Below are 27297 nucleotides of genomic sequence, written 5' to 3'. Positions count from 1 at the left end.
CTCCGTGCTTGGCAGGGGGCAAGAGGCGCGCGCTAGCGCGGAGCGAACGCTGGAAGCAGCAGATTGTGGGAAGGAAGCCGGCGCGGAAAGGTGACGAGGCCCCCCCTCTACGCCGGTCTGGAGGCCCAGAAAAGCACTTCCCCTTCTCAGTCCCGGGCAGTGCCCGGCCCCTAGGGGATTCCTGAGCCGGGGAAACCGACCAGAGGGCAGAGCTCCGGCTGAGCGGCCGACGCGTAGGCAGAGCTCGCAGAGACCTGGCGGGCTAAGCAGGAGGCATGGGCCGGGCCGCACCCTTAGCGTGGCCGCTGGTGCTGCTGTCGCCGCTGTCGCTGTTCTGGGCACCCCCGGGAGCCGGTAAGTGCCCCGCGCAGGCCGGGGCCCCTCCCCTCGCCAGGGCGCTCGGCCTCCTGGGTTCCCCAAGGCTGATGGCGCTACCTTTCTGTCCCCTTCCCCAAGAGAAACCGTGATGGCCAAGTGGTTAAGCGCTCAGCTGCTAACGGAAAGATCGGCCGTTCAGGCTCCCCAGCCGCTCCACGGGAGATAGATGTGGCACCTGCTTCCTTAAAGATTACAACCTTGGAAACCCTATGGAGCAGGTCTACTCTGTCCTATAGGGTCGCTATGAGTCCGGATGGACTCCACGGCAATGGGTTTCCCCATCCCCAGAATTGGAAGGAAGGTTGAACGGGGGTTGGGGGAAGGGAGGCAGATTCTCCAAGGGCGAGTCAGCTGCTGGAAATAGTAACTCGCCCTTCGCAGTGCTCACCGCCACACGCCGACAAACTTCTGAATCTCAGCCAAAGATGGCTGATGACAGACGATGGTCGCGGGGAGAGAGGGAGCGGCCCATGACCCCACTTCCCGTCTGCTCCCAAATGTCTGCCTCCAAGGGCGTGCGTGGCCGTTCGTTCATTCATTCATTTATAAATTCAGGAACTCATCCTGCACACCTGCTGTGTACCAGCCTGCGTCTCAAGTGCTGGGGCTACAGCTTTGAAGGCAGATGGCCCTGGATTCAAAACTCGGATTTTGCCACTAAATAGCTGAGTCATTTCAGGAAAATTGCCTGAGCTCTCAGTTTCCTTAAAATAGGGCGATGCTACCTGCCTTGTACGGCTGCTGTGAGGATTAGATGAGTCTGTGTCTTGAGGAATTTTTAGGACAATGTGATGCTGTTATTGTTAGGTGCCCTGGAATCGGTTCCTATTCATAGAGACCCTGTGTATAACAGAATGAAACTCTGCCGGTTCTGCGCATTCCTCACGACGTCGTGTGTACGGAGTCGTAGCAATAAGAAGAATAATGACAACCCACGTGAACAATAACACTGAGTGTGGACTCAGGAAGTCAGAGTCCCTCATCTCAGCATTCCCCAAAAGGTGATTCGCAAGAACTCTAGGTTCGCCAAAAAAAAAGGGGTGTCCTGTTCTGAAGACTTCAGGGAGCCCCCACCGACACCCACAGCCCCTGGAGATTCCCAGCATGGGTCCTATTGTGACTCCCCACGTACAGATGGGGAGTCTGAGGCACAGAGAGGGGAAGTCATTTGCCCGAGGCACCCAGCAGGAAGTGACAGAGCTGAATGAGAGAAGCCGGGACGGAACAGTGGACACGCCCCTGGGCCCCCCTCCCCCCACCAACCCCAGGACTGCGGCCGGGTGGCAGGAGCGTTGGCCCAGTGCCAGCCCCACCCTGATCTGAACTCGGGCTCTGCTGCTCACTTGCCAGTTAGCTTGGACAAGCGATTTGCTCCTCTGAGGCTCAGTTTTCCCCTCTGTTCAATGGGGGTTAAAATACTAGTGTGCATCTCAAAAAGCTTTGGGGAGAGGTGGAAGAGGCCACAGGGGAGGGAGCAGCACCGTGCCTGGCGCAGAGTAGATGCTGGAGAGTGGCTTTTACATGGGGAACACTCTTAGGGAAAAGTCACCTCTCCAAATTTCATCCCCATGGCAACTGTCCAAAAAGAGGAAATTGGCTGAAAGAAGACTCACTTATCCAGAGCCGCACAATCAATGGTAGTAGAGCCAGCATCGAATCCAGGGCCCAGACAGCACAATCACCACTCCACAGTTACCCTGTGTCCAAACTGTGCCCTCCCTCCCTCCTCTCCCATGCTCCAAGCACCCTGTCCTCTACCTCCCAGCTTCCTCCTTCTCCCGATAACAGTAACTGTAATATTCACCTTTATACAGTGCTTTGTTGTTGTTTGTGTGCCATTCCATCGATTCTGACTAATAGTGACTCATGGTAGAACTGCCCTCATAGGGCTTCCTAGGCTGTAATTTTTATGGGAGCAAATCAGCCAGGCCTTTCTTCTCAGGCACCTCTGGGTGAGTTTGAACTGCAAGGTTAGCAGCTGAGTGCTTAACCATTGCACCACCAGGGCTCTTATGCGGTGCTTAAAAACTCATGCTGTCGAGTCAATTCCGACTCATAGTGACCCTATAGGACAGAATAGAACTACGCCATAGGGTTTCCAAAGCTGTAATCTTTATGGAAGCAGACTGCCACACCTTTCTCCTGTGGAGCAGCTGGTGGGTTCAAACTGTCACCCTTTTGTTAGTAACCAAGCACTTAACCATTGCACTACCAGGGCTCCTTATAGAGTGCTTACCCACCAAACCAAACCCACTGCCATCGAGTGGGTTCTAACTCATAGCGACCCTATAGGACAGAGTAGAACTGCCCCAGAGAGTTTCCAAGGAGCACCTGGTGGATTTGAACTGCTGACCTTTTGGTTAGCAGATGTAGCACTTAACCACTATGCCACCAGGATTTCCATAGAGTGCTTAGTGCATGTCGATCCCTTCACACGAGTTTCATCATTTACTCCTCCCAACAACCCTGTGAAGTTGTTGTGGTTAGCTGCCAGGGAGTCAGCTTCCGACTCATGGCTACCCCATGAGTTAGACAGTAGAACTGCTCCAGAGGGTTTTCTTGGCTTTAATCTTTGTGAAAGCAGATTGCCAGGCCTTTTCTTGCGCAGAGCCACTAGGTGGGTTTGAACCGCCATACTTTAAGTTAGCAGCCTATCACAAACGACTTACACCACCCAGGCTCCTATTAAGTTATTATCACCCCCATTTTGCAGATGAGGAAACTGAGGCTCAGAGGAGTGAAATCACCTGCACAAGGGCCCACAGCTAGTGAGTGCCAGAACTGGGGTTCAAAGAACTGTGCTCCTTCCCACCTTCTCCATTATCCTCATTATTATTTATAAGAACACAGGACAACAAGTGCCATCATGTGCTGAGGACCTACTATATGCCAGGGCCCTGGGCGAGGCTCTGGGCAGAGAGGTTTCCATACATGACCGTGAGGCCTGATGGTCACAGGTCCAGGCTGTGACTGCAATGACCTAGGTTCAAATCCTGCCTCTGCCATTTACCCCCTGTGTGACCTGAGGCAAATGACTCTGTGGCTGGGTTTCCCCGTCTGTAACATGGGACTAACGGTAGCCCTTGTTTCAGGGGGCTGCTTGAGGACTAGCTCCTGAGAAATGTGTGCAGCACTAGAAAGGCCGCCGATCCGTGGTGATCACTCTGTGAGGGTTGACTGTCATTAGTCGCATTTTATAGACTCAGAGAAAGAAGGACAGGGAGGTTATGCAACCTGCCTGAGGCCTCACAGCAGAGGTCTAAAGATATCTGAAACCCCTGGGTTGTAATTGCCAACCTTCTTGTGCAAGGAACCCCAGAAACTCCTAACACCAGAATAATAATGATAATACCGTAATTTCATGCATTTTAAGCGCCACCATCTTTTCTCGTTTTCACAGCTCTAAATTGAGAGTAGGTAGCCCCTGGGTGGAGCCCTGGTGGCGCAGTGGTTAAGAGCTTGGCAGCTAACCAAATGGTTGGCAGTTCAAATTCACCATCCTCTCCTTAGAAACCCTATGGGGCAGTTCTACTGTGTCCTGTAAAGTGGCTTTGAGATGGAATCAACTCGACAGCAACAGGTTAGTCCCTGGGTAAGGAGCGCTAGTGACGCAGTGGTTAAAGTGCTCTGCTGCTAACCAAGAGGTCGGCAGTTCGAGCCCACCAGCCACTCCGTGGGAGAAAGATGTGGCAGTCTGCTTTCATGAAGATCGCAGCCTTGGAAACCCTATGAGGGAGTTCTACTCTGCCCTAAAGGGTTGCTATGAGTTGAAATCGACTCAAGGACAGCAGGGTTTGGTTTTTTGGTTTAGTCCTTGGGTGGCGCAAATGATTAAGCACTGGCCTGCTAACCAAAAGGTTGGCCATTCAAACCCATGCGGAGGCACCTTGGAAGCAAGGCCTGGTGCTCTGCTTCCGAAAGTTCACAGCCCTGAAAACCCTACGGAGCAGCTCTACTCTGCACATGTGGAGCTACCATGAGTCAGAATTGACTCAGTGGCAACTAACAACGGCAACAGAACATAGAGAGTGCTGTAGCTGTGACTCTTGGGGTAAATCACAGCCTCCTTCCTTCACTGTGTGTCTTAAAATAGCTGACACTGGGGTGACAAAAAAGTTCTGGAACCAGATAGTGATGATGATCTTACAACATCGTGGGGATACTTAATGCCACTGAGCTGTGCACTTTAAAATGGCTTAAAAGGTAAATTTTATTTTATATGTATTTCACCACCACAACAACAAAAAAAATAGTAATGAATACAATGAGTTTATGTTAATGGGAGAGGAACAATCCAGAAAAGGAGGGTGAGAATGGTGTGCAACTTGAAGAATGCACTCAAGGTCACTGGCTTGTACATGCAGAAATTGTTGAATTGGTGTATGTTCCGCTGTGTACTTCTCAACAACAACAAATAAAATACTTAAAAAAAAAAAAAAAAAACGACGCTGAGATAGAGGAAATACGGTAATAATAGCGCGGTTGTTGCAGACCTCTCCCAGACCTCACCCCGCCACTTCCCCGACCCAGACTTGTCTCCCCCTCGCATACAGGTGCTTGTCCAGGTGTGCGGCCTCCCAGGCGCCCTTGCCCATCCGAAGCCGGGTCTCCCTGGCCTGACCCACCCCCGTTTCCCCGCAGGAGCCCAGGGTGTCCACGTGGAGGCGCCTGCTCAGGTGCTCGGCTTCCTGGACGCCAACATCACGCTGCCGTGTCACCTGCAGTCGCTGGCGCGCGGCATGCAAGTGGTGCAGGTGTTGTGGCTGCTGGAGGACACCCACGAAAGTGTGGCCATGTTTCACCCCATGAAAAACCCCAGCTTCTCTGACCCCGCGAGGATGGAGTTCGTGGCCACCAGGCGAGGCCCAGGGTTGCAGGACGGGTCGCTGGTGGTGCGGTCGCTCCGTGCCAACGATGAGGCCAACTACACGTGTGAGTTCGTCACGTTCCCGCAGGGGAGCGGGAAGGCCAGCACGTCGCTCCGGGTGCTCGGTGAGCAGGGGAGAGGGTGGCGTGGGGAAGAAAGAAGGGTAAAAGGGAGAGGCGCGGAAGAGCAGGGAGATAGGCAAAGGGTGGGGAGGGCCTGGGAAGGAATGAGGAGGGCAGGGATTCGAGTAACACAAAGGGAGGATGCAGAGATGAGGGCGCAGAAGGGAGAGGAAGGTTAGAAGACAGGGGGGCTGGTGGCGTGGAGCTCTGAGGTGTAAAGAAATTGGGGACTGAGGGCAGAACATCTAGGGGGATGGGGGGAGAGCAGAGAGGTTTGGAGAAGGCCTAAGGTCCCTGTTTGGCCTAAGGTCCCTGTTTGGCACAAACTGCCCTCCTCTGCTAACTTCAGGTTGGCAGTTCAAACCCACTCAGTGGTACCATGGAAAGCCCTGGGAAACTGCTCCTGTAAAGATTACAGCCAAGAAAACCCTATGGAGCAGTTCTACTCTACAACATACGGGTCACCATGAGTTGGAATCGACTTGATGGCAACGAGTTTTGGGTTTTGGGATTTGGCCTGGGTGTGAATCCGGGTTCTACCCCTACCAGCCTGGGCAAGTGCTTTTCTCTCAGATCCTCCTTTCCCCATCCATAAAATGGAGTCGCTAACAGTAGCACCAAGGGGGCAGTGGTGGTTCAGGGGTAGAATTCTCCCCTTCCAGGCAGGAGACCCAGGCCAATGCCCCTCATGTTCGGCCACCACCCGTCTGTCACCGGAGGCTTGTATGTTGCTGTCATGCTGAACAGGTTTCAGGAGAGCTTCCAGACTAAGACGGCCTAGGAAGAAAGGCCTGGTGATCTGCTTCTGAAAATCTGCTAGTGAAAGCCCTGTGGGTCATAATGCTCCAATCCTCTTGGGCATGAGGTCACCACAAGTCAGGGGCCAGCTCAGCAGCAGCTGACAACAACAACGATAGTGCCATCCTCAGCGGGCTGCCCTGAGACGCCAGCCGGTGTCCTTAGAACAGAGCGTGCTTCATTGGCTGGCCCCTGTGAGCGCCTTAGACCAGAAAAAAACCCAAACCCATTGCCATTGAGTTGATTCTGACTTGTGGTGACCCCACATGTTTCAGAGTGGAACTGCTCCATAGGGTTTCCAAGGAGCAGCAGGTGGATTCAAAATGCAGACATTTTGGTTAGCAGCCGAGCTCTTAACCACTGGTAGAGCTCGAAGCGTTTGCACCACTCTGTTTGGAGAGGAAGGGAAAGGAGAAACAGAGGCAGACGGGGAAGGAGGAGCATCACTGATCCTCAGCAGAGCAGGACTTTCCCAAATGCCCACAGGCCTAGCTATGGACTCATGGGTTAAATTTCATGAGCCCCAGGGGAAGAATATGACAGGCCTTCCTCTTGAAACTTGAACAAGAAGCCCTTGTGCCTCAGTTTCCTCATCTGTGAAATGGGGATTGCTATGAGAATTAATAATAGCTGACACTCATTTCTTGCTTGTGTGCCGGGAAGTGTTAGACATCTTTGTAGGAGTCATCTATGAAAGAATAAGTGCTTGGAACAGTGCCTGGTACACAGCAGCCAAACAAAGGCAGCTCTTGTCATTTCAGCATAGCTGGATAAAACAGAAGCAGTGAGTCCAATTAAAGGAGTATCTTCAGTAAATAATAGCACAGATAATGATGGGGAAGGAATTGCCTGAAGCATCCCTGGAGCTATGGGTAAGAGATGGAGTCACCGACCGCTCTGACAGGGATCACAATAGAGCGTCCCAGACAGAGCGGGAGAAACTGTAGAACAAAATTCAAATTCATGGAAAAAGACCAGACTTACAGGTCTGACTGAGACTATGGCCCCCAAACACCCTGCTAACTCAGAAATGAAGCCACCCCCAAAGCCCACTTTTCAGCCAAAGAATAGACAGGCCAATAAAACAAACAATAACGCAGGTGAGGAACGCGCTTCTTAGTTCAATCAAGTCTAGGAGACCAAATGGGCAACACTTGCCCAAAAGCAAAGATGAGAAGGTGGGAAGGGACAGGAAAATTGGACAAATAGGCACAGAGAACCCAGGGTGGAGAGGGAAAGGGGGAGAGTGCTGACACATTGCAGGGACTGCAACCAGTGTCACAAAACAATTTGTGTATAAATTTTTGAATGAGAAACTAACTTGCACTGTAAACTTTCACCCAAAACACAATAAAATTTTTTAAAAAGAGAGAGAGAGATGGAGTCAGACAGAGCCCGGCCCTGTCACTTACAGTTGTGAGACCTTGGACAAGTTACTTCCCCTCTCAGCCTCTAGGGCACAGCTAAGCCCTCCCCTCCTACAGAAAGCACCCCCTCCCCCCCCCCCCCCCCCCCGCCCCGCCACCTCCCAGTCTCAGACACTCCTTTGTTACATTAATGAGGCAGGAGCAATGTAAGGTATATCTTGAGTCAACCTCTTTGGAGATATAAAGAGATTAAATAAACAAGCAGAGCAGAGATGGGATAAGATAGATGCTAAGACATGTGGAGATCTCCAGGGAACCAGGAAGCAGAAACTGAAGGGACAAGGACCTTCCTCTAGAGCCAACAGAAAAAGCCTTCCCCTAGAGCCAGCACCCTGAATCCAGACTTCTGGCTTCCTAAGCTATGAGAAAATAAACTTCTGTTTGTTAAAGCCACCCACCCACTTTTGGTATTTATGTTATAGCAGCACTCCCAAACCACTCGTTGCAGCACTAGGTAACTAGATTTGCACTGGGTAAATGAGCTGCAAAAGACCTCTTGAAAGTGTTGAAAAGCAAAGATGTCACCTTGAGGACTAAGGTGTGCCTGTCCCAAGCCACGGTATTTTCAATCGCATCATATCCATGTGAAAGCTGGACAGTGAGTAAGGAAGACTGAAGAAGATGTCGCCTTTGAACTGTGGTGTTGGCGAAGAATATGGACTATACCATGGACTGCCAAAAGAATGAACAAATGTCTCTTGGAAGGAATGCAGCCAGAATGCTCCCTGGAAACAAAAATGGTGAGACTACACCTCACATACTTTGGACACGTAATCAGGAGGGATCAGTCCCTGAAGGAGGACATCATGCTTAGTAAAATTAAGAGTCAGCGGAAAAGAGGAAGACCCTCAACGAGATGGATTGACACAGTGGCTGCAACAGTGGCCTCAAGCATAATGATTATAAGGATGGCGCATGACCAGGCAGTGTTTCGTTCTATAGCACATAGGGTCGCTATGAGTCGGAACCGACTCGACAGCACTTAACAAAAACAACAGATAATGAAGACCGAATTGGGTACCAGAAGAGTTGGGTGCTGCTCTAACAGATACCTAGAATGTGGAAGCAGTTTTCAAATTAGGTAATGGATAGAGGCTGGAAGAGTTTTAAGGAGCCTAATAGTAAAAGCCTGGATCACCTTGAAGAGACTTTTCTCAGTTATGTAGTGCTGCTAAAACAGAAATACCACAAGTGGATGGCTTTAACAAAGAGAAATTCATTCTCTCAGTCTAGGAGGCTAGAAGTCTGAATTCGAGGTGCCAGCTCCAGGCGAAGGCTTTCTCTCTGTGTTGGCTCTGGAGGAAAGTCCTTATCATCAGTGTTCCCCTGTCAAGGAGCTTCTCGGCACAGGGACCCCAGGTCCAAAGGATGCACTATTCTCTTGTCTGTTGTTTCTTGGTGGTATGAGGTCTCCCAGTCTCTCTGCTTACTTTTCTCTTTTATATCTCAAAAGCGATTGGCTTAAGACACAACTTAATCTTGTAGATTGAGTCCTGCCTTATTAACATAACTGCCTCTACTCCTGCCTCCTTAACATCCTAAAGATAGGATTTACAACACATAGGAAAATCACATCAGATGACAATACTGAGAATCATGGCCTAGCCAAGTTGACAGATATTTTGGAGGGACACAATTCAATCCATGACAAGACTGGTGGTAGAAATGTGGACGTTAGAGGTAATTCTGGTGAGGGCCCGGAAGGAAGTAAAGAGGGCTATAGAGAAAGTCTCTGTCATCTTAGAGAATACATATGGCGCCAGCAACAGAACATTGCTAGAAATGTGGATATTAAATGTGCTTCTGGTGAGGCTTCAAAAAAAAATGATGAGCGTGTGATTAGACAATGGAGGAAAGGCGGTGCTTTTTCTGCAGTGGCAAAGAACTTGTCTGAATTATGTCCAAATGTTTGCTGGAAGATAGAATTTGTAAGTGATGAACGTGGATACCTGGCTGATGAGATTTCTAAGCAAAATCTTAAAGGGGCTGCATGGTTTCACCTTGCCACTTATAGTAAAATGTGAGAGGAATGAGATGGACTTAAAAATGAACAGTGGAAAATGAAAATATAACTTAAAGATTTGGGAATTCTGTTGTCCAGACTGAGGCCATGTGTCCTAGAAAGTGGCTACACAATCTTTTGTTAAACAGATTAAGTCTGTGACTGATGGAGTTAACCAACTACCTCAGCAGAAAACCCATCAACTTAGACTGAAGAGGACAGAAAAAGAATGAAAGGAAAAAACACTGTCTGCCCCTTGGAATTCTACAGGCAAGAAACAGGCCAAAGGAGCTACCTTCTGTTGTCCTCCATGAAAAGAAAAGGACCATCCCTGGAGCAGCTTGGAGATCAGTAGAACTGTTGGAAGGAGCGCAGGAAGCAGGGCCTTCTCAGTTTCAAAGGGTGAGGCCACAGCCTCCTAGGTTTCAAGGAGTTGAATCTTTGCCAACTCAGTTCCAGAGCGTGGGGCTGCTGTCAAGGTGTGCCAAGGGGATTAGGCTGCTGCCCAAAGCTGAGGGAGCAGGGCTGCCATGCTCAAGAGGCAGAATGAGGCCTGCCAGGGGCTGAGGGGGCAGGGTTGCCATTCAGATGAACTAGGAGAATGAGGCCACCTAAAGCCGAGGGAGCAGAGTTGCCAACCCAGTGGGACTGGAAGGCGAAGCTGAAGCTCAGGGAGGAGGAGCCTCCACCCAGAATCCAGAGAGCGTGGCCAACACCCAGGGTCTGAAGGGTGAGGCCATTGCCCTGATGATCTCAGAGAGCAGAGGATTGTTTTCAAGGCTTTCGAGCTGAAGTAATTTTTTCTGCTGGGTTTTGGACTTGTTTTGCTCTCATTATCCCTCCTTTCCCTCCAATTTCTCCCACTTGTAATGGAAATGTCTGTCTTGTGCCAGTTCCATCATTGTGCTTTGGAATCGGATAACTTGTAGCCTAGATTTCACAAGTTCACAGGTGAAGAGGAATTTTGCCCCAGGATGGAATCCTCCTAAAGTCTCACCCGTATTGGATTTAGATGCTTCAAAAGATGACATTTTAGATTTGGAGTTGATTTAAGACTTTTGGGATGATGTGAGGGGGTGAATGTGTTCTGCTTGTGGCAAGGACATGAATTTGGGAGAGCCACAGGATGGAAAATTATGGATTGAATTGTGTCCCCCAAAAAATATGTGTTGTAAATCCTAACCTTTAAGCCTGTGGTTATAATCCCATTTGGGAATGGGTTGTCTTTGTTATGTTAATGAGGCAGGATTAGCGTAGGGTGTATCTTTTGCGAGATAAAAGAGATTAAACAATCGAGCAAAGCAGAGATGAGATAAGATAACTAAGACACCATCTCTCTATTCCTTTCCCCAGCTAAACCCCAGAACCAGCCAGAGGTCCTGGAGACGCACGTCCAGCTCAACCCAGAGCCCGTGCCAGTGGCCCGCTGTGTCTCCACCGGGGGCCGCCCGCCTGCCCACATCTCCTGGTCCTCACCTCTGGACTGGAAGGCCAATATGAGCCAGGAGCCAGGGCCCCTGCCTGGCACGGTGAACGTCATCAGTCACTTGATATTGGTGCCCTCAAGCCAGATAGATGGCAAGAAGGTCACCTGCAAGGTAGAGCATGAGAGCTTCAAGGAGCCAGAGCTGCTGAATGTGACCCTCACTGTGCATTGTGAGTGTGCTTAACTGCGAGCGAGGGCAAGAGCCACTGCTGGGCTACCTCCACCCCCCACTGAATACACTGGCTCCCCAGGCCACTGTGAACGTTACCCCCATTATCTGCTCAGCTCTCCTGGCTATTATCTCCCAGTCCCCACCATTGTCTACACGGGCTCCTCTGGGCCACAAACAGCACTGTCCTCCGTCGTTTACAGTCCACACTGCTCCCCATGTTGTCTACTCTGGCCCCTCTGGCCACTGTCTGCTCTGAAACCCCACAATTAAACTAGCCCCCTTAAGCACTTTCTGCACTGCCCCCACACATTACCTATACCTGCTTCCCTGAGGAACTGTCTACGCTGACCTTCCCCATGTTGCTACACTGGCTTCCCCAGGCCCCTGTCAGTACTTCTCCCCTCCCCCATACCTACACCAACTCCCTTGTTCATTTTCTCCTCTGCCTTACCATTATCTACACTGGCTCCCCCTAGGTCACAATCAGCACTGCCCCCATTGGGCACACCAGCTACTTAAGCTCCCCAGGCCACTGTCTACATTGACACTCTGCATTTTCTACATTGCTTCTCTTAGGCACTGTCTATACTGTTCCCCAGCATTGCCTATACTGGCTCTCTCGGAGAACTGTCTGTACTGGACCCCCTACATTGTCTCTGTCAGTTCACCTGAGCCACAGTCGACTGTTTTCATTATCTCCGCTTGGTTCTGGCTCTGTTGACCTTCCCTACAGTGTCTACACTGGTTCCGCAGGGCACTGCCTGCATTGTCTCCCTGGTGTGGTCTACACTCGCCTTTACCCGAATTTTATCTACACTGGTTTGTCTAGGGGCTATCTACCCTCCCCACACATTGCCACACAAGATTCTCTGACTTCTGTCTACATAGCCCCCCAACACTGTCTACCATGGTTGTCCTACACAGCATCACCCCCACTGGGTCCCCCAGATATCACCAATATGGATACCCCCAGTATTCTCTACACAGACATCCCCAGGGACTCTCTAGACCAGCACCATCCAGTAGAAATAGAACACAAGCTACATATGTGATTTTAAATTTTCTAGTAGCTGCCCCATTAAAAAAGTAAAAAAAAAAAAAGGGAGATAAAATTCATTTTAATAGTATATTTTATTTAACTCGGTATATCCAAAATAGCATTCTTTCAACATGAAATCACTTTTTACACTTATAATTGAGATTATTTACATTCATTTTTTTATAGTAAGTCTTCGAAATCCTCTGTGTCTCTCCAACCAGTCACATTTCAAGTGCTCAGTTGTCACATGTGGCCAGTGGCCACCATATTGGACAGCCCAGATCTAGACTAAGCTCCCATACTGTCCACATTGCCTCATCCAAATACTGTCTACACACTTATATACATACACACAGCCTGTGTTAATGTCACCAGTTCTCTTGGACATGCTCTATGTTGGTGTTGTGCCCACCCTCCAGCATTTTCAACACTGGCTGCCTTGGGGAACTCACTCTTCTACCCAACATTATCCACTCAACATTCCCAACACTATCTACACTGAGTCAATCGATAATGTCTACACAGGCTCTTCTGGACCCTGTCCCTACTGTCCCAACTGTCTTTGTCTATATTGGTCACTCCCCCCAAGGAGTTGCTACATTGATTCCCTCAGGCACTGTCTTCACTGGACCCCCTTTGACATTGTCACTGGGCCTGAGGGAAGAAGACCCCCCCATCAAAAAAAAAAAAACTGTCTCACTGGTCTTCCCCCTGGGGACTTTGAAAAGTCTTCCCTGCCCATTGTGTGTAGGGTGGATAAGCAGCAGGCAGAAGCAGGGTCACCGAGGCCTCTTTCCTGCAGGACTTGTCAGAGCCTTGAATGTGCTCTGCGTGTTGGGAGTGTCCAAGAGGCCTTTTCTCATGGGACACCAAGACACACCAGGAAAACAATAAAGAAAGGCAGGTCTTTTGAGAAGCCCTCTCTGTGCCCGCTAGCTGAGCCCCCACTCTGCAGAGGGCTCCCAGGTTCTGCTCTCTGAGGAATCTCCATTGCCTCAGATGCCTCACAGGCATCCTCATATCTGAACAGTTCCCCAAACCCTCTGAGGCCTTTCCTTGATGTGACATCAGTGCTACAGACGTTACGCCCTCTGAGGGCTCCCCATCTCTGAGCTTGTGTGTCCATTTCCCCCAGACCCCCCTGAGGTCTCCATCTCCGGGTACAATGACAGCTGGTACCTCGGCCTCAATAATGTCAACCTGAACTGTGACGCACGCAGCAACCCAAAACCCACAGCATATATGTGGAACACGTGAGTCCTGGGTGGACCTAGACTCCTGGATCTGAGGGAGGAGGGGGCTGGCGGTCAGGACTCCTGGGTCTGGGGGAGGGGCTGGGGACCTGGACTCCTGGGTTTGGGGGAGGGGCTGGGGACCTGGACTCCTGGGTTTGGGGGAGGGGCTGGGGACCTGGACTCCTGGGTCTGAGGGAGGAGGGGGCTGAGGACCTGGACTCCTGGGTCTGAGGGAGGAGGGGGCTGAGGACCTGGACTCCTGGGTCTGAGGGAGGAGGGGGCTGAGGACCTGGACTCCTGGGTCTGAGGGAGGAAGGGGAGAGAGGTTGACTTCAGGCCCCCATAAAATTTCTGTCTTGCATTTGCCGACTTTATGAGGTGGTTTAGCCCAGGATCCTCAACATACCTGCTCTTTGCTGAATACTGGCTGTGTCCTGAGTCCTTAGTGCCCTCATCCATGTGACCCCACGCACCTTGCACAGTCAGCACTATTGCCATACCTGGGCTACAGATCAGGAAGAAAGTCGGGCCCCCATACCGACGATCCTCACCATTCACAATATTCCGTATTGGCGAATTCACCTGTTGTTTTGTTAAGTGCCATCAAGTCCATTCCGACTCATAGCAACCCCATGTGACAGAATAGAACTGCCCCATAGAGTTTTCTAGGCTATAATCTTTATGGGATCACCAGGTCTTTCTCCCGAGGAGCAGCTGGGTGGCTTCCAACTGCCAACCTTTCAGTTAACAGCCAAGCCCTTAACCATTGTGCCACCAAAAAAAAATTGCCATTGAGTCAATTCCAACTCATAGGGACCCTACAGGACAGAGTAGAACTGCCCGAGAGGGTTTCCAAGGCTGTGATCTTTATGGAGGCAGACTGCCACATCCTTCTGTTGTGGAGCTGCTGGTGGGTTTCAAACCCCTGACCTTTTGGTTAGCAGCCAAGCGCTTAACCACTGCGCCACCAGGACCCCTCAAATTCACCCACTTGCTAAAATGTTTTTGTAACCCCAAATTCAATACTGGAAAGCCGCACCAACACGTCTATAACACAGAAATTAAAGTTGCCTGACACGCCGCCATTGTTTCCGCCCTCATATTGCCAAAACTTGTCCTTTTTGTGGTCTTTTTTAGTGCCATTTTTGTTGCATTTTTTTGCTTTTTGGTGGAGATTTCACTGTTTAAAATGTCTCCAAGCGCAGTGGCCATCTGGTGTTTCTAAGGGCAGGAGTGCTGTGATACGCCTTAGGGAGAAAATGCATGTGTTAGATAAGCTTTGTTCAGGCAGGAGTTACAGCGCTGCTGGCTGAGAGTTCAAGGTCAATGGCTCAACAGTGTATACCAAGTATGGCGCCTTTAAGCAGAAACACAGTAAACAAGCTTAAAACCCATTGCTGTAGAGACGATTCCGACTCATAGCAACCCTATAGGACAGAGTAGACCTGCCCCACAGGGCTTCCAAGGAGCAGCTGGGGGATTCAAACTGCCAACCTTTCGGTTAGCAGCTGAGCTCTTAACCATTGGGCCACCAGTACTCCAAAACAAGGTCAAGTATTGATGAAACAAACAAACGCATTGCCATCAAGTCAGTTCCAACAAATGGTGACCACATGCATTACAGAGTAGATCTGAACAGAGGAGGGCCGGCCTCTGACTTGGGTTCTAACAGGGTCCCCCAGCTGCTGGGGTGGGGGGGACAGAGTTGGGAAGGGGGCTGAGGGTGGAAGCAGGGAGCCTAGTGAGGAGGCAACTGCAGTGGCCCAGGAGGTAGATGGATCAGACCAGGGTGGTGGCCATGGGGGCACTGAAGATAGTTGGGTTCTAGATAGATTTTAAAGATGGCGTCAACAGGAATTGATGATGCCTTGGACATGGGCAGGAGTTCCTTGTTTTTTGCTGTTGTTGTTAGGTGCCATCGAGTCGATTTCGACTCATAGTGACCATATGTACCACAGAACAAAACACCACCTGGTCCTGCACCATCCTTACAATCATTGTTATGCCTGAGCCCATTGTTGCAGCCACCGTGTCAGTCCATCTCGTTGAGGGTCTTCCTCTTTTCCACTGACCCTGTACTCTGCCAAGCATGATGTCCTTCTCCAGGGACTGATCCCTCCTGAAAAGATGCCCAAAGTATGCAAGACGCAGTCTCGCCATCCTTGCTTCTAAGGAGCATCCTGGTTCTACTTCTCTCAAGACAGATTTGTTCATTGTTTTGACAGTCCATGGTATATTCAATGTTCTTCACCAACACCACAATTCAAAGGCCTCAATTCTTCTTCGGTCTTCCCTATTCATTGTCAAGCTTTCACATGCATATGATGCTCTTGAAAATACCTTGGCTTGGGTCAGGTGCACCCAGAAGTCCCTGGGTGGTGCAAACAGTTAAGCACTCAACTACAAACCAAAAGGTTGGTGGTTCGAACCTACCCAGAGGCACCTCAGGAGAAAGGCCTGGCAATCTGCTTCCAAAAGTTCACAGCCATGAAAATCTATGGAGTATTTCTACTCTGACACACATAGGGCAACCATGAGTCGGCATCAACTTGACTACAATTGGTGGTTAAACATGGGTGTGAGAGAAAGAGGAATCCAGGGTTGCCCTCAACTTACATCATAGATGCCGTGAAGGTTTCTGTGTTCCTGGCGCATAGTGGGTGCTCAATCACCTGTCACTCCAGGCCTCCAGGAGAGGCTACCTCCTCACCTGCCTGTCTGTCCCAGGACTATGGGCCGCCTGCCTCCCTCTGCTGTGCCCCAGGGCCACCAGCTCCTGATCCATACTGTGGACGAGTCAATCAACACGACTTTTATCTGCAGTGTCTCCAACGCCATAGAGACTGGCCAAGCAGAGCTGACTGTCCTGGTCAGAGGTGAGGAGCTCCCCAGGTGGGAAGAACAGAGGGACCAAAGTAGGCGGCAGCTGCAGGATTCCCTTTGAGGAAGAATCCCCAGCCACAAGAGTGCTCTTTGACCCCCATCCTTCCCCTGATTCCCTCATGAAAGGGCTAACAGGGTCAGCTTTACTCTTCTGTTTAACTCAAGATCTGTAACGTTGGCCCCTGGACACACACACACCCCCAAACACAGGCTGGGGTAGTTATGGGATGCCTCCTCTCCAGGGACTCAGAAAGACCTTTTCAACTTATTAAGCAGAACTCTATCAACTGCAATTGACAGAGCACTACTCAAAGTAGTCCAAGTCAAGAAGCGACTTTATTTAAAAAAGCACCTTCAGATATGGCTAGATCTAGGTGCTCCCTCCGTGGAACCCAGGAACTTTTCTTCACATCTCTTGTCTCCTCTTTTCTCTATGCTGGCTTTATTCTCAGACAGACTTTCACCCTTGGGGAGGCAAGATGGCCCTCAACAACTACAGGCTCACATTCCACCAGCTTAGTTTCCCCAGGGAAAGAACACACTACTTTCAGTAGCACTAGCCAAAGTCCCACAACCAATTCTCATTGGCCCAACTTAGGTCACAGCCCACCTATGTACCAATCACTGCAGCCCGGGAGAATGGAATGCTCTGATTGGCCAGGACTGAGCAAAAACCCCTTCCTGGGAACCAGAGGGTGGGTCAGGTCCACCCAAACCATATAAACTAAGGGAGACACAATGGTAGCTTCCTAAAGGAAATACAGAGTGCCCTTGCAAGAATAAGGGGTAATATTTCCTGGAACGGTGAAAACCAAAAAGTCTTCCTACCTAAATACCTGCTTCCTTCTTCTCTTCCAGACAGACCTCCTGGGGAACAGTCACACCTAGGCATAAAGGCTTCGAGGATCACTGCCCTGGTTTTGGCACTCCTGCTTCCGGTGGCACTCTTGCTTTATTTCCTGGTGTTTAAAAGGAAGTGTGAGTCCCCTTCTCCTTGGCATGTCCCCTGCCTGTCTGCCATGAATGAGCACTGCCCCGGTGGTTGCTGTCTAGTCATCTCCAGCTGCAGGCAACCCCCTGTGTGTCAGAGTAGAACATATGTGCCCACAGCATTCTCAATGGCTGATTTTTCAGAAGGAGATCACTAGGACTTTTTTCTGAAGTGCCTATGGGTGGACTCGAACCGCCCAACCTTGGAGTTAACGGCAAAATCTTCCTTCCCGAGGAGAAGCTAATGGGTTCTAACTGCCAGCCTTTTGGTTAGCAGTCATGCACTTAACCGCTGCACCACCGGGGCTCCTTTTTATAGGTATAACCAAAAAAAACCCTATTGCCATCAAGTCAATTCCAATTCATATTGACTCTATTAGACAGAGTAGAACTGCCCCACAGGGTTTCCAAGGAGCAGTTGGTGGATTTGAACTGCCGACTTTTTGGTTAGCAGCCAAGCTCTCAACCACTGTACCACCAGGGCTCCTTTCACAGGTATTAAAAAACCAAACCAAACCCACTCCCATCAAATCGATTCCAATTCATAGAGACCCCATAGGGTTTCCAAGGCTGTAAACGTCTGCAGAAGCAGACTGGCACATCTTTCTCCAGCGCAGCAGCTGGTGGGTTCGAACTGCCAGCCTTTTGGTTAGCAGCCAAGTGCTTTAACCACTGCGCTACCAGGGCTCCTTTTTACAGGTATAGGGCCCAGGATTTCAACACATATCTGGGAGGATACAATTCAGTCCATAACACTTGAGCACTTACTATGTGCCCGACTCTGTGCTAAGCCCTTCACAGGGCAGGCTCTCATTGAACCCTCACCCCGATACATGGGGTCTCCCCCGTTTTACAGATGAGGACACTATGACCAGGCAGTCTTATTCATTGGGTTTATTGGTTCATTTTGCCAATATTTAGACACCAGAGGTAGATGGCATAGGGCCTCAAAGGCCAAGGTAAGAATTTTGGCTTTTAATCTGAGTGACAGGGACCCTTCCACCCCGATGGATAGAGGATGGAGTAAACTTAACCCCTCAGCTTTTCCCCATCCACCTTGCTCAGGAGTGGCTCCCTAACTGCTCTCGGGAAGGAGGAGGTGACAGGAATTGGCACCCTGGTCCCCAGCTCTTAAAGGGCCTGGTGCCTTCTCACAGATAGTGTCCTTCCTGGCCATCAGTCCAGGCTGCTGGTTCCTTGGCTGGTGTCATATGGGGCAGGGAAGAAGGTAAAGGAGCCTAAAGAAGCCCTTAGAGAAGTTTAGCTCAGATTCCAAAAAAAAAAAAAGAGACAGTAAAAGCCAGGTTGATTGGGCTAAAGGCTTTTAATAAAGAGGGAAGAAAGGAGCCCTGGTGGTACAGTGGTTAAGCGCTCGGCTGCTAGCCAAAAGCTCATGGGTTCAAACCCACCAGCCACTCCATGAGAAAAAGATTTTAGCCTTGGAAACCCTATGGGGCAGTTCTACTCTGTCCTATTGGGTCACTATGACCCGGAATCAACTTGACAGCAACGGGTTTGAGTTTTTCATAAGGAGAAACTCATGTACCAAGGACAGCGCAGGATCCCTCAGTGAAGCCACCAGGAGCGCTGACAATTACCTGGGTTGTAATATGGGCACACACCAAGGGCCTTTACTCTAACGCTTACGTCCTCAGAGCGGGTGGATTGCAAAGGGGAAAGGATGTGATGGGGGGACCTTAAGAGAAAGAGTAGGGAAAGCAAAGTCTGGAAACCACTGGGGAAATAGTCCTAGGGCCTCTTCTTTGCTAAGTGATGGTTGGATTTCCTCAAGGCAGTTAACCCAAAACCAAAACCCGTTGCTGTCAGGTTGAGTCCAAGGCACAGTGACCCGATAGGACAGAGTAGACCTGCCCCATAGGGTTTCCAAAGCTGTAATCTTTACAAGAACAAACTTTAGGGAAGCAGACTGCCACATCTTTCTCTCGCACCCAGGCTCCTGTTGTTGTTGTTGTTAGATGTTATCGAGTCGCTTCCGACTCCTAGCGACACTACGTACAATAGAATGAAACCGCACCCAGTCATGCACCATCCTCATGATCATTGTTATGCCTGAGCCCATTGTCGCAGCCACTGTGCCAATCCATCTTGCTGAGGGTCTTCCTCTCTTCCACTGACCCTCTACTTTACCAAGCATGATGTCCTTCACCAGGGACTGATCCTTTCTGCTAACATGTTCAAAGTATGTGAGACAAAATCTTGCCATCCTTGCTTCTAGGGAGCATTCTGGCTGTACTTCTTCCAAGACAGATTTGTTCGTTCTTTTGGCAGTCCGTGGTATATTCAGTATTCTTCAGCAACACCATAATTCAAAGGCGTCAATTCTTCTTCGGTCTTCCTTATTCATTGCCCAGCTTTCGCATGCCCATGAAGCAACTGAAAACACCATGGCTTGGGTCAGGTGCACCTTAGTCTTCAAGGTGATATTTTTGCTTTTTAACACTCGGAAGAGGTCCTTTGCAGCAGATTTGCCCAATGCAATGCATCGTTTGATTTCTTGACTGCTGCTTCCATGGGTGTTGATCGTGGATCCAAGTAAAATGAACTCCTTGACAACTTCAATATTTTCCCTGCTTATGATGATGTTGTTCATTGGCTCAGTTGTGAGGATTTTTGTTCTCTTTATGTTGAGGTTCAATCCATACTGAAGGCTGTGCTCTTGGATCTTCATCAGTAAGTGCTTCAAGTCCTCTTCACTTTCAGCAAGCAAGGTTGTGTCATCTGCATAACGCAGGTTGTTAATGAGTCTTCCTCCAATCCTGATGCCCCGTTCTTCTTCATATAGTCCAGCTTCTCAGATTATTTGTTCAGCATACAGATTAAATGGGTATGGTGAAAGAATACAACCTGACGCACACCTTTCCTGACTTTAAACCAATCCGTATCCCCTTGTTCTGTTCGAACAACTGCCTCTTGATCTATGTAAAGGTTCCTCATGAGCACAACTAAGTGTTCTGGAATTCCCATTCTTCACAATGTTGTCCATAATTTGTTATGGTCCACACAGTCAAATGCCTTTGCATAATCAATAAAACACAGGTTAACATCCTTCTGGTATGTTCTGCTTTCAGCCAGGATCCGTCTGACATCAGCAATGATATCCCTGGTTCCACGTCCTCCTCAGAATCCAGCTTGAATTTCTGGCAGTTTCCTGTCGATATACTGCTGCAACTGTTTTTGAATGATCTTCAGCAAAATTTTACTCGCATGTGGTATTAATGATATTGTTCGATAATTTCCGTATTTGGTTGGATCACCTTTCTTTGCAATGGGCATAAATATCAATCTCTTCCAGTCAGTTGGCCAGGTAGCTCTCTGCCAAATTTCTTGGCATGGACGAGTGAGCACCCCCAGCACTGCATCCGTTTGTTGAAACATCTCAATTGGCATTCCATCAATTCCTGGAGCCTTGTTTTTTGCCAATGTCTTCAGTGCAGCTTGGACCTCTTCCTTCGGTACCATCAGTTCTTGGTCAAATGCTACCTCCTGAAATGGTTGAACGTCAACCAATTCTTTTTGGTACAGTGACTCTGTGTATTACTTCCATCTTCTTTTTATGCTTCCTACATCATTCAGCATTTTGCCCATAAAATCCTTCACCAGGACTCCAAACCAAAGAAAACCATACCTGTTGCCATTGAGTCAATTCTGACTTATAGCAACTCTGTAGGACAGAGTAGAACTGCCCCATAGAGTTTCCAAGGACCAGGGCTCCAGTAACTATTAATTTCTGGGGAGAGAAGAAAGGGGAGTTTGGTTAATGTCCCTGTCTAACTATGGCACAGGTTACTGTCTGGTTAACCACTGTTGCTCAATCCCAGAGTCCTTTGTCTGCAGGACCTGTTTTGGATATGCTTCAATCCCACACTCACCTCAAGGGCTTTGCCCCAGCCATCCCCTGCCTGGAGCACCCTCCTCCACGGCACCTCCTGGCCAAGTCCCTCAGCTAATTCTATAATCAGAAAAGCTACATTTCACTGAGCACTTACGACATGCCAAGCATGTTATGTGTGCAACCTCCTTGAATACTCACAATCCCCCCTGCAAGGCAGGTCTTCTTGTGAGCGCATTTTACAGATGAGGAAATATTTTCTCTGAGAGGTGAAGTGACTTGCCAAAGGCCCACGCAGCTCGAAAGTGGCTGAGTCAGGGGTAGAATGTCTGTCTGTTGGTGGCAAGGCTTTTTCCCTCAGCCACTAAATACGAGTGCCTCCTCACATCCCAGCTAGATGCCTCCTCCTCCAGGAAGACCTCCCTGATCCCCCAGGATAGGGAAAGCACCCTGTTGGGGCTCTCCCACCCCAGCCTTGCCCATTCTGGACATCAGTGTGTGGGGACAGGTCTGTCTCCCCCACTGGACATTGAGCCCTCTAAGGGCAGGTCACCTCAGTCTCCTCAAAACCACCCAGCACAGGGCTAGGCACAGAGGAGACACTCAGGGAAGTGTTTACTGAGTGATTAACGTGTCAGTTCCAGAGCAAGATGACCCATATTTGAGCCCTCACTCTACTGGTTTGTTAATTATGTCACCATGAGCAAATCACTGCCTCTATGGCTGTTTCCTCACCTGTAAAATGGGAGTAACTCTACATGATAATGGAAAAGGCCCCTGGGTAGTGCAAATGGTTTGCGCCTAAAAGTTGGTGGTTCAAACCTACCCAGCCATGCTATGGAAGAAAGGCCTGGCAATCTGCTTCCATAAAGATGGCAGCCAACAAAACCTTACAGAGCAGTTCGATTCTGTAATGCATGGGGTCACCAGGAGTTGGAATCAACTGGACAGTAATGTGTTTGGGTTTTTTTTTGTACCCGATACGACAGGTAAAGCAATTAGCACAGAATTTGGCACACTGTAAGCCACATACTTGGTGTATGTTGTTGTTGTTATTGTTAGGTGCCATCGAGTTGGCTCTGACTCATAGTGACCCTATGTACAGCAGAATGAAACACTGCCTGGTCCTGCGCCATCCTCACAATTGTTACTATGTTTGAGCTCATTGTTGCAACCCCTGAGTCACTCCATCTCATCGAGGGTCTTCCTCTTTTTTCTGACCCTCTACTTTACCAAGCGTGATGTTCTTCTCCAGGGACTGATCCCTCCTGATAACATGTCCAAAGTACATGAGTCTTGCCATCCTTGCTTCTAAGGAGCATTCCGGTTGTACTTCTTCCAAGACAGATTTGTTCGTTCTTCTGACAGTTCATGGTATATTCAATATCCTTCACCAACACCACAATTCAAAGGCATCAATTCTTCTTCGGTCTTCCTTATTCATTGCCCTGTTTTCAGATGCGTATGAGGCAATTGAAAAGACCATGGCTTGGGACAGGTGCACCTTAGTCTTCAAGGTGGCGTCTTTGCCTTTTAACACTTTGCAGCAGATTTGCCCGATGGTGTATGTAAGTTACTATTATTTTGCTATTGTCGTTATCACCATCACCACCATCATCACCGTTATTACTGTTAACATAAGCTCCATGAGAGCAAGGATTTTTGTTTGTTTTGTTCATGGCTATATCCCCAGCCCCAAGAACATGCTGGCCACAAAGCAGACATTTTATATTTGCTGAATAAACAAACGATTGAATAAGTCACTGTTTGATGGTTGAGGAAGCTGAGGCACAGAGAAGTTAAGTCACTTGCCCAAGGTCACACAGCACCTAAAGGGCAGAGCTGGGATTTGAACTTGGCCACTGTTGGGTTCCAGAGCCTCAGTAAACAGTTGTTGAGTGAATAACTGAATGAATGAACCCTTAAAGAGCATATACCCAGCCCTGTATTACAGACTCCAAACGTGTAAGGGCAACAGCTCCTGCATGTCAGTAGCAGAGCCAGTACTCAGAATTTTAGGGCCTCTGAAACCTAAAAGGTCCCTGGATGGCACAAACGATCCGCACTAGACTGCTAACCTAAAGGTTGGTGGTTCAGACCCACCCAGCATCGCCATGGAAGAAAGGCCAGGTAATCTGCTTACATAAAGATTACCCCCCAAAACCAAATTAATTGCCATCGAGTCAATCCCAACTCGTGGCGACCCCATGTGTTACAGAGCAGCACTGCCTCCATAGGGTTTTCCAGGCTATGACCTTTTGGGAGCAGATCAGCAGGCCTTTCTCCTGAGGGGCCTCTGGGTGGGTTTTAACTGCCAACCTTTCGGCTAGTCACCAAGTGCCTAACCATTTGCGCCACCCAGGGACTCCATTCCATAAAGATTAAAAAAAAAAAAATTGCCATCAAGTTGATTTCAACTCATAGCAACCCTAACAGACAGAGTAGAACTGCCCCATAAGGTTTCCAAGGCCGTGATCTTTATGGAAGCAGTCTGCCACATCTTTCTCCCTCACAGAGTGACTAGTGGGTTCGAACCACCGACCTTTCGGTTAGCAGCCGAGTGCTTTAACTACTGCGCCACCAGGGGTCCTCTGTAAAGATTACAACCACGAAAACCCTATGGAATAATTCTATTATGTAACACACGGGATCGTTATGAGTTGGAATTGACTCGACAGCCACAGATTTGGTTTGGTTTGGATGCCTGAAAGCAAGTGTCCCCTGCCCGTGTTTCTGACATTGTCATTCATTCGTGACACTCTTGTTTCCCCAGGCCTGGATGTCACAGCCTGTACTAACACAAATGCCAGGGTGGTAAGTGCTTGAGATGAGGCCGGTGGGGGGGCAGGGGGGCGTTGCATTGAGGACGTGTGGGCAGTCCACAGGAACCACAGATAATTGCTGGGGGCTTTCCCAAGGAGGAGGGGCCCTGGTGGTGCAGTGGTTAAAGGACTTGGCTGCCAACTGGAAAGCTGGCAGTTCGAAATCACCAGCTACTCTGCAGGAGAAAGAAGTGTCATTCTGCTTCTGTAAAGATCACAGCCTTGGAAACCCTATAGGAGAGTTCTAGCCTGTCCTGTAGGGTCACTATAAGTCACAATGAGTCAGGTTTTTTTTTTTTGTTTCCCAAGGAAGGGACATACGTCTCCGGGCCACCTGCACCTTTTAATCACGGCACTAGCAACCGACTTTGGATATTCTTTACAAATGCCACAGAATCCCCTGTACCCGTTGCCATCGAGTCAATTCAACTCATGGCAACCCCATATGTGCAGAGTAGAGTTGCTCCATAGGGTTTTCAAGGCTGTGACCTTTCCGAAGCAGATTGCCAGGCCTTTCTTCCAAGGCACCTCTGGCAAGTTTCGAACTACCAACCTTTTGGTTAGTAGCCCAGCACTTAACCATTTGTACCACCCAGGGATTCCCAGAATCCCCTGTGTTGTTGTTGCTAGGTGCCATCAAGTTGGTACCCACTCAGAGGGATCCCGTGTACAACAGAACGAAACACTGCCCAGTCCTGCATCATCCTCACAATCGCTGTTATGCTTGAGCCCATTGTTCCGGCCACTGAGTCAATTCCCTCTAGAGTTTGCTAAAATGCAGGGTCTGTAAAAGTTTGCTAAAATGCCATCTGAGAGTCTGGGCTGGTGGGTCTGTGATGGGGCCCAGGAATCTGCATTTCAGTAGGTGCTTCCCTCCCACCCACCAGAATAGCCACACCCTGAAAAGCCCACCCTGGCTTCCAGGGAGAAGGAGGGGGACCTGCAACGAGAGCTTAATCCCCTCTGCCTACAGCTGTTGGCAATTTGGGTTTCAGCAGTTAGATTTTGTTTGATTTTGCTTGAAAGGGCCTCATAGCTAAAGTCTGAAAATCTGCCTTCCAGGCTGTCTCCCACTCATCTGTGGCCCCTTAAAACAGCTCTCCCTAGGACCCGCTGACAGATGGCACGAGGTGACAGCATCAGGGCTGAATGGAGAGAGAGACTGGAGCTGGCAAGGACCTGGCCTCAATGGCCGGACCCAAGACCCTCTCCATGGCCACCATCTCCATGACAGGCCTTGAGAATGTCCCTTCAGAGATCCAAGATCCCCACCACAAATCACACTGATACCATGGACCACTGGAAATGCCCAAAGCCTCCAGGCAAACAAAGACACTCGCATTGGGCAGAATATTCCAGGCTTAGAGATCCCCGCCCAGGAGCCAAAGAGCCCAATCTTTCTTTGAACAAGATTAATCTTTTATTGCACACCGAGCCACACAGACCATTCCGGCTGCTAGAGAATTTTTGTAAGAACTTGGACTCTGGCCTGGAGCTGCCAAATCTCTACTATCACTTGAATCTCTGTGGTTACAAGAAACAATAGCTGGTGCTTGTTACTGGAAGACATCGAGGGCCTGGAACTGGGCACCCAAGCAGCCGCCTGGGGCCGTCCACGGAGCAGGAACTGATACACGTGAACTTGGAGATTGTCACTGAGCTGAGTCATCTCCAGGCACCATCCTGCCAAGAATCAGGCCCCTGGAGACTGTCTGCAGCCAGGGTGCTGGGATTCATTAACCCACCAAGGAAGGAGCCCTGGTGGTACAGTGGTTAAAGCTTTCAGCTGCTAACTGAAAAGTCAGCGTGGTTTGCACCCACCAGCCACTCCACAGAAGAAAGATGTGACAGTCTGCTTCCGAGGATTCTTTATTGCAGCCTAGGAAACCCTATGGGGCAGTTCTACCCTGTCCTATAGGGTCACGATGAGTCGGAATCATCAACTCGATGGCAATGTTTTTTTTTGTTTTGTTTTGTTTTAACCCACCAAGGAAAGCAAGATGCCATTATCAAAACAGTGGGAAAGGGATACTGAGCAAGCAGGAACACCAGCTGCATGGGACCCATATCCCTTTGTCAAAAATCTAAATGCGCAGAGAAACACCAAAAATTAGTGTAACAGAATATCTTTATTGTGAGTAGATATGATTCGAATCCAGCTGCGTCAAAACCAAATTCGGAAAGGCGCTCTGCTCCAAAGGAGGGACAGTGAGAGGGGATTCTCTAGGTCATTGTTACGTTAATTTCTCAGGACATGGGAACACGTGCAGGGTCCCAGGCAGGTATAGAAACGGAGTCACTAAGGACATGCCATACACTTCCCAGTCAGACCCAGGGTTCCTGCCCCTCAAAACTGGCTGCACTTAGATAATTCTCCAAAAGAGCCTGATGCCTAAGGCAAAACAGTCTCTACTAAGCTGCCTACTAGGCTAGTGTTTGACATGAAGGTGACTTTATGAAAACAGTTCCTTAAAGGCTTAAGGCTCAGAAGGACACCTAAGGGCAGATGGCCTGGGTGGGTCTCCTGGATTCCAGGAGAATGAAAACAGCTTGTCACCTTGGTCCAAGGGGGATGTGGTCCACAACCCAGGAGCAGAGCAGTTCAGATGGAACTGGTGTGTTTACTTAGACAAAGGAAAGGTTTCTGACCTTGATGAGAGGACTGTTTGAGAAAATACCTTAAGAGAGCTAAGATCTTGGGCCAGGTTCATAAATGGAAAAAAGGCTTAAGCTGGCCTGTGGGAGGGAACAAGAAGGGATACAATAGTGTGGAACACAGGAGGGAGGGGAAAGACAGGAGCCAGCAGGATAGCGGGGGTGGGGAACGCAGGGTGACAGGCCAGCGGGCCCCACAGTGTCAGCGAGACACACACAGGGACTTCTGGGGACATGGATGTCTCATGCCCAGTGGGAGTTGTTTCATTGCGACACTAAACCCTTGTCCGTCCCCAAACTCCAACGCCTCAGTAACCAAACCCAAACCCTCTGCCACTGGGTTGATTCCGACTCATAGTGACCCTACAGGTCAGAGTAGGGAGTTGTAGAAGTAGGACTGCCCCCATATAATTTCCAAGGCTATAATCGTCACAGAAGCAGACTGTCACATCTTCCTCCCGCAGAGCAGCTGGTAGGTTCGAACTGCCGACCTTTCGTCTAGCAGCCGAGAGCTTTAACCACTGTACCACCAGGGCTCCTGTAACACCTCTCATTAAAGCCTATTTATTAC

General features: G+C 49.4%; 1 protein-coding gene across 3 annotated transcripts; it reads left to right on the top strand.

The window, feature by feature from the left end:
• PVR (PVR cell adhesion molecule) lies at window positions 1-27297 on the top strand. 3 transcript variants are annotated; one of them, XM_049901584.1, is made up of 8 exons: window positions 1-354; window positions 5020-5370; window positions 10948-11250; window positions 13427-13544; window positions 16254-16402; window positions 17268-17387; window positions 24023-24063; window positions 25134-27297. In XM_049901584.1, the coding sequence occupies exons 1-8, from the start codon at window positions 276-278 to the stop codon at window positions 25161-25163; spliced, it is 1191 nt and encodes a 396-aa protein (XP_049757541.1). In that variant the 5' UTR covers window positions 1-275; the 3' UTR covers window positions 25164-27297. The 3 variants fall into 3 exon arrangements, with proteins under 3 accessions (XP_049757541.1, XP_049757542.1, XP_049757540.1); XM_049901585.1 differs by lacking the exons at window positions 24023-24063; window positions 25134-27297 and adding an exon at window positions 20489-20645; XM_049901583.1 differs by lacking the exons at window positions 24023-24063; window positions 25134-27297 and having other exon boundaries at window positions 17268-18008.

This window comes from Elephas maximus, chromosome 11 (assembly GCF_024166365.1).
Source record: "Elephas maximus indicus isolate mEleMax1 chromosome 11, mEleMax1 primary haplotype, whole genome shotgun sequence".
Classification (NCBI taxonomy): domain Eukaryota; kingdom Metazoa; phylum Chordata; class Mammalia; order Proboscidea; family Elephantidae; genus Elephas; species Elephas maximus.
Note: the sequence above shows the minus strand (reverse complement) of the source record. Positions and strands in the feature narration are given on the sequence as shown.